This window comes from Thunnus maccoyii, chromosome 22 (genome assembly GCF_910596095.1).
Source record: "Thunnus maccoyii chromosome 22, fThuMac1.1, whole genome shotgun sequence".
Lineage (NCBI taxonomy): Eukaryota > Metazoa > Chordata > Actinopteri > Scombriformes > Scombridae > Thunnus > Thunnus maccoyii.
Window position 1 is genome coordinate 23,900,897 of NC_056554.1, and position 12,017 is coordinate 23,912,913.

At 36.5% G+C, this 12,017-nt stretch overlaps 2 protein-coding genes across 2 annotated transcripts; both read right to left on the minus strand.

The window, feature by feature from the left end:
• Positions 1 to 637: 637 nt before the first annotated feature.
• LOC121889782 (lamin-B2-like) lies at positions 638 to 4,016 on the minus strand. Its single transcript, XM_042402022.1, has 4 exons — positions 3,770 to 4,016; positions 2,659 to 2,763; positions 2,173 to 2,292; positions 638 to 1,649 (listed from the first exon to the last, which is right to left on the minus strand). The coding sequence occupies exons 1-4, from the start codon at positions 3,986 to 3,988 to the stop codon at positions 1,593 to 1,595; spliced, it is 501 nt and encodes a 166-aa protein (XP_042257956.1). The 5' UTR covers positions 3,989 to 4,016; the 3' UTR covers positions 638 to 1,592.
• A 418-nt stretch (positions 4,017 to 4,434) lies between these two features.
• On the minus strand, positions 4,435 to 10,784 carry LOC121889049 (butyrophilin subfamily 3 member A2-like). The gene is made up of 12 exons (XM_042400740.1): positions 10,471 to 10,784; positions 8,652 to 8,742; positions 7,879 to 8,220; positions 7,171 to 7,464; positions 6,947 to 7,081; positions 6,644 to 6,768; positions 6,079 to 6,153; positions 5,817 to 5,903; positions 5,469 to 5,516; positions 5,196 to 5,279; positions 4,596 to 4,700; positions 4,435 to 4,470 (listed from the first exon to the last, which is right to left on the minus strand). The coding sequence occupies exons 2-12, from the start codon at positions 8,734 to 8,736 to the stop codon at positions 4,435 to 4,437; spliced, it is 1,416 nt and encodes a 471-aa protein (XP_042256674.1). The 5' UTR covers positions 8,737 to 8,742; positions 10,471 to 10,784.
• Positions 10,785 to 12,017: the final 1,233 nt, after the last annotated feature.

Sequence of the window (12,017 nt, forward strand, 5' to 3'; positions counted from 1 at the left end):
CTTCAGTAAAGCCTCACAGAGCCACCAGCATGGCTGTAGACATGACTTGTCTTTGTTCAGGGATCATCTATGTTGATTAAACTATAATGGATCATATCTTTAGAAATAACTTCTAAAATTAAAACTGTTGCAAATATCAGGCTTTGCCAAGGCTGATGAAAGATACATTCTGATGTTCACAAGTCACAGCTGCAGCCACTGTTTTACTTCCTATTCTTTATAACATTTTTTAGTATTTCAGAAATTTTGGAAAATACACTTAATGTTCTTATTTGTTTATTTTAATACACGATGTGTTTGGTTAACAAAAGTTCGCCAGCAAAACTACTTTTGCAAAACATCAACTACTACTTCATATTACTCAAAGCAAATATTGTCAAAATATACATCAGTATCTGGACTCTTGAATACCTGGAGGTGTAAATCAAGGTGTAAATCGAACACATATTTATCTGGCTTTTTATGTCTTTCTATTATTAGAAAAATTGAGGATGGAATTCTAAATTGACAGTTTATAATGAACTGCAAACAACACAAAAAAAGGAATAACAAAAAATATCTTTACTGTCAAGCCTGAGGATTTACAGTCAGCTGAATATAAAAAGGAGTTGTAGAAACAAGACATGACTACTGTACATTTGTGTTATATCATTGTTTTTTAATGAAACAGAGCAATTAATTAACATGATGTAAGTAGGTATTTAAAAAAAGATGACACCACCATTTGTTGTCATGGCCCTGAGCTCCTGGCTGTAGCAGGCTTGAGGCTCAGATGCGACGTTTACATCCTAATTTGGTGAAAATCTGATCATTTTAAAAGAAAACTGGAATTAATGCACGTTTCCATCCATCGCTGTTTTGCAAATGTTAGTTGGTTCATGAAGATAAACAGCTAGTGGCGCTAATTTTCCATGTAACTCGACATAATAAAAAGAGTCAGTCAAACCTCAAACAGTGAAAAACATGATGGAAATATAACATTTGTCTTTGAGAGGCATTACAGCCTCCTCATCGTTCTGATATGTTTGTTGCTGTTTTTGTCTCCACAATGAAAGCATGAGTGAACATTTAAGTCACATTCTTCATGGACATCATGATCTATTTGCTAAATCTGTTTCCATTGGACTTTGACACATTTTGCTTTTATTGATACCCAAAGTTTTCCATCTAGCCAAGCGTAAAAACTTTTTGCAGTATTTCAGGATATTTTTGAACTTTCTGCATTTGCCCTCAGGTTTTTTTTACACTTCATTTAATTGAAAATGTGGATGGAAATGCACCTTCTTCAGTTCAATAACTGAGATTTAAGTGTTTTGCCTTATCAATGATGCGGTTTCTCACTAATATATATAATATATATACAGTAGCAATAAAACAATTGTGCTTTACAAATAAAATACAAAACCGGAATACAGATCTGCACATTTCATCCTATTTCAATCAGAACATGTTTTGAATTGTTGAATACAGCACAAGAACAAAAAAGAAGAAGTGTGGCTCAGTTTTTGGATTCTAGATCAAAATGTTTTGTGACCATGTGTTAACAAACTGTAGGAGCAGTCACTGCACTATGTGCTGACTGCAGGATGATCTCAGTAATGCTGATCACAAAACATAATGTCTGCTTGTGTTTGGTTGGTGGCCATTTCCTGTTGGTGAGAGAGAAAGCAAAATTATGAAGTTAATGTAGTTAATTTTTCCAAAAACAAACAAAGAAACACACACACAAATTGTGTTTGGCAGCTCAGATGATAATTACACAATCTGCCCAAATGTATGTGGGCAACCAAACAAAGTATGTGGACACTAGAACTTAACATGGCCATTAATCATTAATGTGCTTCTATAACAGCCTCCGATCTTTTGGTTTCAGACTTTCCAGCAGATATTGGAATGTGGCTGCAGGGATTTGATCCTATTGAGCCACAACAGCATTAGTGAAGTCCAACACTGATGTTGTTTGTGTGTTGGATGGGTTTGAAGTCAGGACTCTGTGCAAGTTCCACACATTGAACTGAAAAAAACATTTATTTATGGAGCTGGCTAATGAAAAGGATGAAAAACAGTCCTAGACCATAAACACACTAAAATATGCACACAGATATGTGTGTCCACATACTTTTGGCCATCTAATGTATTTGTCACAATATGTGATGCAAAGTGATGTCAGACCTCTCCGGAGCAGCTGAGGAGTGTCACCAGCAGTTTGTCTTCAGGGCCCCAGGATTTCTGGTTCCAACCCTTCAAACTAGCAGCGGGGTTGCACTTAACACCACAATCAGGAGCCCAGATCTGAAAAGAGCAAACTTCATATATTTACCGAACCAGACTGAATCCATCTACCAAACACACGTCAAATTGTCTATCACTTCAACAAGAAGTGATAGACAGTTTGAAACACAAACTATGTGTCATTTGGTTTCAGATTTGACAATGATTGGCTCGTTTCAGTGCCAAAACACAGCATAGAAGAAAAATAATACACTGTTCTTTTTTCCAGCTGCAATCAGCAGTCAAAGCTGCTGCCAGTCATGTTTACTTCTTTTCTTATTGATGGTTGAAACTTATCTGCAATCAGTTTCACTCACAACTGTCTTCATGTTGAGTTAAAGGAATTGTTTAAAAAAAGGAGTCAGAAAAGAATCAAGAAAAACTCACAGTGATAGTCTGTCCAGCCTTGAGTTTGTAGCTGTCACATCTAAATATGATGGGTTCCCCATCGTTGACTCGCATTTGTAACTTGCAGCCATTCAGTTCTTGTTCCTGCACGAGAGAGATTGTTCAGGAGATGGAGGATGAGACAGAGACACAGTTTTACAGGAAACATAATGCTGGTAGAATTAAGCTTTTTGACCCTGCAGTGAAATATCTGCTGGTAGTGACTGCAGCATTATTTAACTTTTTTATGCTCATGTTTAAACACTGGCATCACTTGGTAGAGATTAGAGTTAGATTGTAGTTTGGGTTTAATACAGAAAAAAATCTGCAGTGACTTGAAGTACAAGACATAATGTGTTTATTAACATTTAAGAGAAACCACAATCTTTCACTAACCTACACCTAACCTGAACACACACAGTGGACTCTGAGAAACCTGGTCCTGTGTCTTGTATGTACCCCATCCACCCTGACCTCCTCCCTGTCATACATTAATGTAACGCTTCATTCTTTCAAAAAAACATCGCCTGTGAAGATAATTGAGGCAGAAATTACATTCGTCAACACAATGTAACAGGAAAACAATTTAAGAGATTTAAGGGTTGTACATAGACAAATCAGCAGGAGCAGAATTCACAAAACATCTTCAGTCAGTGTAACAGTACGTAACTTGACTTGCGATACATGTAGGTAGTTATATAGGCTAATGGGTGCATTCTCTTTGTATGTAATTTATGGCAGATAACTTGCCTGAACTGAGCTAAAGGAAAAAAAATCAAGTGAAAATGTGATATGCTGCTCCGTTTTGCCATAATTCATTTTCAAAATTGAAGATTTTTTAAATTTTTTTAACCTGTGGTTGTTTCCTTTAACCATGACAGCCTTTTCCTGACCTTAACATTCTCTAACTGTGCTTCTGCTGTGGAAACATTAAATACTTTGTGAATAAAGCCCACAGACTTTAGAGTTTGTATGAATTAATTATCTGAACTCTTTACATTAAAACAAGAGAAAACTGATTTAAACAGCAATTTGTTTTAACTAAGTTTTATTGGTCCATTTAATATTCATGCTCATATACTAACAATGATCCACAGATAAACAGCATTACCTTATCTGACTTGTTGATGAGACTGACGTATTCACCGTTCAGATCAACCACCTCCACAAAGATGTCTCCTCTGACTGAGCGCTGGATGGTCGTGTAGGAGATGTTCTGTTTCTGAAGTTCTGCTACTTTCTGTTGACTTGCTTCTAGCTGAGAGGGAGAAGACATCATGGATGTATTATAGGAACTGGATACTGAACTAAAAGGTTTTCTAGCTTCCATATTTTGCGGCCCACTGAATATATATAATATATATTTCAATAACTGTATTACATGTATATTACAAATAATAGAAACACAAATTAGTATTATTAATGGTTAGAATTGACTTTGTACCTCATATCTGGAGAATAAGAAGCTTCATACCTGCTGTCATGAGATCTACTATGACACATGTTATGATGCATGTATTAGAGAAACTGTTCTCCCAAGAAGGAATAACAGCATCAGTTGTTTCAGCAAATGCCAAAAAAACAACATATGTGTCCTTTCAGGTGACCACAAGGCCCTCTAGTGGCCATGACTGCAATCATTCCCCAAACCTATCCAAGTGTTTGTTGTAGCAAAAACAACTATAAAGGTCCCCTAACTTTAACAAATTAGTCATTTTAACCTAAACTATAATCTTTTCCTAAACCGAACCATGTAGATTTGGTGCCCAAACGTCACTAAATCTCTAGAAGACACTGAAAAGCGATGTCAGCCTGCCGATAGGTAAGATAGATCAAAATATGTGTCTTTCGGGTGCCCGATGCCAAAAAACATATTTTTTTGTTTAATTTGTTAGACATATTGGTATTAAAAATTAACTTTGTCTGTGTGTACATACGTCTTCATGCAGGTCTAAATGCCCTGTAGACTTGTTCTTCAGGTTATCTTGGGTCTTCTGCTGCTCTTCGTTGATCTTTGCCACCGTCTCCTCAGAGTTCTCCGGCTAACAGACAGACAGATGGATGTTGATCTTTCAGCAGTGTTTTGCTGCAGCAAATGACAGTCTGACAGAGAACCTGAACAAATCCGGACTGAGCATAACTGAAACCCATCTCAGAGTTTTGATTAATAATTTTAGAGATTCTTAAAGAATAAAGTCTTTCTTTCCTGTGATCGCCTCAGTGAAAATACATTTTGGATTTTGTAAACTTTACTGTTAGCTTTGAGATACATTTAGCATATTCTCAATAAACAAAAACAAACAAAAAAAACCCTCCAGAACCTGCTGATTGCAGAGTTCTTGGACTCATGCAGCCGAAGAATAACAGAGAGGAAACATACGACTCAGGACTCATACAAACTAGATGGTAGCGGTCTGAAATCAAAGTGTTTGTTGTAATTTTAGATGTTGGGACAGACAAATTTCAAGCAAAACTGAAAACGAACAACTAGATGCTTTTAAATAAGTCATATACATGGAAAATAAACAAAGATTGACCTTCTTCAAGGACACCATTTCCTTCTCAGCCTCCTCCTTCATCTGCCTGCCATCCTGGAGCTGCTTGTTGTTATTCCAGGGGAGCTGAGAAGAAGCAAAACTGTTTTGCTTGAGGGTGCTTGAGTGAACATACCACCATATGTCATGTCAGACATAAAAAAGTCAACAATATACACAAATATAATGGATATATAATAATGAACATCTCTTCCGTCTCTTGATTGATCAGGTAACCTCAGACTGTATTATTGTACTTATATTTTGACCACTTACCCAAGAAGAAAACCAAGACTTGGCTGGGGCAGCTTCATTTCCCTTCAGCTGAGAGTGAGGAGATAAAGATAAACATGTTTGTTTATTAAAGTATATGAGTGATCATTGCAAACAATTACACCTTATTTCTTTGAGTATTTCCATGGAAGTCCTTAAATTTTTATGTTTCCCAAGACATGACTCATGAGTGACCACATGTGTTAAGAGCTTCTTAATATAGCCATCTGTAGTCCTAAAGGGTTAATCAAGTCAGACTCTCTATGATACACATTTAATCCATTCTGTCTGTCTCAAACAGCAACGAGACATCTCAATAAATACAGAAGGATAGAGGTTAAAGAGATGAACCTCATTGTTCTCAGTTTCCTTCTTCTCAGTCCGAGTCTCCACTTCTCCACCAGCTTCTTTGCTCCCCTGATTCTCTTCATGCACCACCTGTGACAGAAAAGAAAATCAAGTCTGATTTGTGCAGCAGTTATTAGCTGTGGTAAAAAAATAAAAAAATAATGATAAGAAGAAGTAGTAGTATTGTAGTAGTAGTATTCTTAAGATAAAGAGTTTGATTTCAATATAATAAACTGTGTAAAATATTATAAAAGTAAAGATAAACCTTCAAGCTGTTGGTCGGCATCTCTTCTCCTCTGCTTGCTGACAGCAGAAAGTCTGACTTCAGACTTGAAGGATGCTAAATGTTTTTAGAGAGGACATATGAGTGAACATTCTACACAATGACACAAAAGACAAAAAATTCAAGGTCAGATTTTTGTAGCTTTTGAGTTTTCATACAATATAGAAATATCAGATATCCATGCGGCAGAAATGGTAAATGACTGCATTTACTGTATATTTTATCCAAAGTGCTTTAAAATGTTTCTGCTGCTCATTCACTCATTCACATTCATGCACACACTCACATACACCAGTAGCAGCAAGCTACCATGCAGGTAAAGGCACAACCACTGGGCTCAGTATGTTGCCCAAGGACACTTTGACATGTGACTGTTAGGAGTCAGGGATCGAACCAATGACCTTCAGATTAGTGAACGACCTGTTCTACCAGTTTACTGGTAGATTACTAATTAGATCTGTAGTAATGTAGTAATGTAGTACTGCAAAATCAATCTTCCCACTCCCGGCCCCGTTTTTATATTTATTATCAAATGTCTGATTCTTACATGTGTGGTTGTCTTTCGTACTTCTCCGTCCTTTGGTGCAGTTTCATCTGTAATGAGCTTCTGTCTCACTGTTTCTTCATCTTTATGATACTGAACTTTAGTGTCAGTTTCTCTTCTCTTGACCTCTGTGTAAAAACAAAGGCAGCAGAACTAAAGTATAAAAGACATTTACTTATTTTAGAAAGTTATGACAGCAGATGATACATCACAGTCCTAAATTAGGTATAAGATGGGATGTAAAAATAACCAAACATAACCCATAACTTGACATTTACAGAACACTGCAATTCATTTGTGACTTACTGATCATGTTTGGTCTCCATTTCCACACAAAAAAGAAAACTGCAACTGCAACAATAACCACGATGCAAACAGCCAAACTAACAGCCAAACCGATTATGGCAGGGGAAGAACTGGACTGGATCTTAAAGAAATCATCTGCAATGATAAAATATAGAATAACATTTTATTTATATAAAACTGGACCTCAGCTACTTGAAACTAAAACCAATATTTGAGACTTTTACCTGGAACAATAATGTGTGTCTCTCTGGTCTGGTTGATGTTCTTCAGTTGGACTCTACAGGTGAAGTTGTTGTTGTGTCTCTTCTCTACAGTCACTCTGCTGCTGACAGTATAGAGGTCATCAGGACCTCTGACTGTCTCTGTAGGTCCAGCAGAGAGGAGGTTTCCCTCACCGTCCAACCAAAACACCTCAGGCTGTGGATACCAGCCTTTAGATTCACACTGTAACATCACTCCTCCTCTGTCTCTGTCAAGTCCTACTAATCTGATGACAGGTGAGGAGACAGCACCTGATGCTGAGGAAAAGGAAAAGTTGCTCTTAGTGGAAGTGAAGTTCATAGATAGTGCACAAAATATTAAAACTGAGAAAATATCCTGATAAGACAGCCATCTAATGGCATGTAACTATAAAGTAAATATTTACATAAGGTAAAGTATTTTGCAAATAATCAAAAGTGTAAAATTTTGCATGAATATGCTTTTGCATTGGACTGAAAAGGGAAAAGTTGCACATTGACAGCTGCTGTAAGACTGTCCAAACTGTCAATAATCAGCACAGAGAGAATGTTGATCTTGAAAGTGCACTTGTGTCAAAGACGTAGTTGTCTTAGTGTTCAATGTTTATGTTAATCCTACCAAAATCTTTTTCTGGAGACATAATGACTAAGCAAAATGTAAACCATGAACACATAGATCATGCTTCCACTTACCAACAACTAGTTGAACAAACGATTGTTTTTCCAGTGTCGGAATGAAACATCTGTATGTTCCATGATCAGAGAGTTTTACTTTTGAGAGTTTCAGTGAAATGTTTCCGTTTTTCAGCTCATTGATGAATAATGATGTTCTTCCCTCAAAGGATTTATGTTTTTTATCCACAAGCTCCACACCGTCACGCCACACATGGACAAATCTGGGGTTCAGGTCAGTTTTCGTCCACTCCAACGTCAAGCCAGCAGCATCCACCGCAGGTTGCAGATGACACGGCAAAATGATGTCATCACCAAGTGTTGCTACTATTGGCTGAGATGAACCAATCAGCTGAGACTGACCTGGAAACCCAAACGTCTATTTTAATGTTCCTAAATGTTCCTAAATTAGTAATTTTGCTCAACTATATGATGCTTCACGTTCTCCAATAAGACACTGCATTAATAACACAGAGTATTTATTAAAAACCTGAAAATATGTGAGGTTTGCTGAGACAGAGGTGTGATGTCACAGTTTCTTCATATTTTTCACCCACATTTTTCTACAGTCTGTGAAATAAAGATCAGTATTATGCTTGAGCACTCGTGCTTGTACAGCAGCTAATTTATTTTGTAATTAGATTTGAACCTTTGTTGTTTTGACTTTTAGCCATTATTGATAGTAGACAGTAGAGACAGACAGGAAATACAATAGCTCTGGTGATCACCCCATAATAGTGATATGTTAATGACAAATTAATGACTTTCCGAGATTGTATTTGTGTGTAAGTTACCTCTACAGAAGTTTGTTAAGAGAAGATGGAAAACCAAAACAACGAGAGCTTTAAGGGTCTTTCCGTCTGTCTGGCAAAACATCATAGAACTCTGAAAATGAACAGAAACCAATGATACCATAATAACAGTGTCACTGTTACTTTTTGGGGAAAAAGGCTTGTGAACAGTTCTTCAGCTAAAACGTGAAATGTGAAAAGTGAATTAAATCCTGAGCAGGTTTAAAGGATAGATTCAGCATTTAAAAAAACAATCAGAAGCCCAAATGAACACTGACACGTTTCTCTTGCTGTAATCATTCCTCCTGTTCACACTGACCAATAGTGTAGAAGATCCCATCGCAATTTAAATCCACAGTCTCTGCAAAAATGTATTTAAAAGCTTATCTGAAGCTAATCTGTCCAGATGAGTCAAATCAAGTCAAAAGTTGTTGTTTTTAGTGCCAAAATCTGTCTTTTTGTTACTGTACTTCCACTGCGGCTGAACAGTTGTCTGTTGAGACACAAAGAGGGACATTTTTACTAAAAAGAATGTAACTGAGGAAGATATCCACTTTGACTAACTGAGATGGCTGAAGCTTTATATTATCATCAGATGAACTTTAAATACATTTTTGCACAGAAGGAGGACTGTGGATTTTGTCTCCCATCACTTACATTGAAGGTATCTTCTAATGGTCAGGAGGAATGATTACAGCAAAAAAAAAAAAGTTTCATTGGGCCTCATTCACTAATATGTGCGTAGAAATGTTCTTACTTTGCACACAAAATAAGTGTGCACACAAAATTACTGTCTCTGTTGGAGCAGTGCTGTCACATTCCAATATGCAAATTCCAATAAATAAGCTATTGTCATCTAAAAGTGGGAACAGAACAACTTTAATAAATTTATAATTACATTACATTCATGATGATGATTAATGGATTACAATGTTTTAGCTATTAATTTTATAATTAGTAAATAAATTGTGTAGTATTAGCAATTTCACACTTTTAAATGTTGTATATTTAGGCCCAATCATTTTTTAAATAATTGTGGTTGTAATATATTGTTTACATTGAATAAATATTGACTATATCATTTTTTAAGACTGTAGGACAATTCAGGTAAGAGCATATTGATGAATCCCAGATTTGTGCTTAAAATATTCATACCTTTGGTTTAAAGATTTGTGCATACACACTGTGAATGAGGCCTGATGTTCATTTGGGCACCTGACTATTGTTTTAAGACAGACTCGAAAAATTGTGAACCTTTCCTTTAAAAGAAAGAACTAAATTGGATGGGCTGAGTCATAGACTAAAAGCTACAAACCCTACACCTGTGAGAACCCCCCCCTAAGTTTTCTCCATTCTCTTGTTGTGACAACTCTTCTACAAATATTAACATGTCATGGCAATATACTTTCACTTTTGTCCCACAGTTGAAAATCACATGCTGCCATTCCATTTGATATTTTAGTTAAATCTGAACAGTTTCCATATTACAAAGTCCAACATGTCCGATACATTACTATCATGATAATAAAGACTCATTGTAAAAGTAAACTTTTTGCTATTAAAATGTATAAAATAAATATAAATAACATTTCAAGATTGTGGTAATTTGAAAGAATTCATTTATAATTGACTTAAATTTGAAATACATTTTGCGTTTAGATGTTGCCACTGATAACAAAGCTATAGAAAGCTAGAGAAAGACTATAATATGTTCTAACCTAAAATTGTGTTTGAGAGAGACCACAGTTTTGAATACAGGCCCACTTTTATTCTGAGAATTTCTCATTTATTCTAGATTAAATGTAAGACAAAGACAACATACCTGTTGAGTCTGGCACACCTTATCCGACTGAGAGCTCAAAGTCTGCAAATCACTGATAGCTCCCGACCTTCACCAGGAATGTTTCATCAACTGCAACAAGAAGACTGTAGTAACAGCTCTCTAAAAGTAGTTATTCACTGTCTCCCTGTGTATTGTTGTCAGTGTTTAAATGTCTCTGAAAGAGCAACAAACTGATCATTAATATCACAGTAATACAGAAACTCTCAAGTTAAGCAGAACTTGTTCATAAAAAAACATTATTGCAGTTTAAATTAACATGTCAGTTTCAAACCAGACATCACTGACTAATGGAAGGTAAAGCTGGTATTATTATTTCAATTAAAGATCAGACACACTATTGTAATTGTATCTGTTTCCCATAGCTGAGCAGAGTTTCACATTGAGTGTCATTATTTGACAGCTGAACTTTGGGCTCAGTTGCTAGGCAACTGGTTATAAAATAACTGCAATCAAATCTGTCAGTAGCCGCGGAACACTAACATTTATTTGTTGTAGCAACGGATGATCAGCAGTAGTTCTGAGTGGTCGTGGCTGTGACTGTGTGCATGCCTGGTAAAGAGACTGAAAGTGAAATGAAATTAGATAAAAGGGAGATAACAGAGAGAAAGACGGGAGGATGGATATGTGATATCTGTAAATACTGTAGTTGTCCACATTCAGTAGGTGGAAATGGTCACCTAACAGTGTGCATTGCATTTGTAGCAGCACACTGCTCAGTATGTACAGTATAACCCTGCTGCTTGTGACGCTGCACCAATGAGTAATGTTTCCCACTGTCCAACGGAAATTTTAATTTAGTGTGGTGGGTTAATAATTAACATCAATGAGTGCTATTATCTTTGGTTGAAGTAGATGTGTACTATACGTTGGTATCCACAGGTGAAGGAAATAAAACAAACCAACAAAAACAAAAGAGTCTCTATGTTATGCATTAGGACTTCAATCCCTAAACCTTAACTGTAGGCTACATCACATTTAATATTTCCTTGACTTGTGCCACTGTGTTAAACATGTTCTAATAGATCTTTGACTAAACATCTGCAACCATGTATGTAACAGATTATCATAACTGATTTAGTGCAGCCCCTGTATGATATGAAATACAGTAAGAATATTCACAAGCTGCTTTGGGACTCCTGCTGCATCCAGAGTAATGATGAGGGAGGGCCTTTGCTACTCCCACTGAGCCTGGAGCAGGGTTGGAGGATACTGCATGCTTACCGTGGCAATCACATGGGGGAGCTGCAACCACACAGCGGTGAAAAAGTGGGACACTTTAAAGTGCTACCACTGTAAATTGATTGATATAGAAAGGGATATGGAAGAATATTTAAGTGGGATCCCTTTGCCATTTTGATGGGAGGTTCATTTTAGAAGCAGTAGGGAGAAAGTGCCCTACAGGGACTGGTAGGCCACGTTTCACAAAACTGGAAGTGAATTCCCAACTCAATATACTGATAGAATCCTAATCCACAATGCACTGAGAACATAGTGCTCTGTTTTGCAAATATTAACAGTTGAGCGCA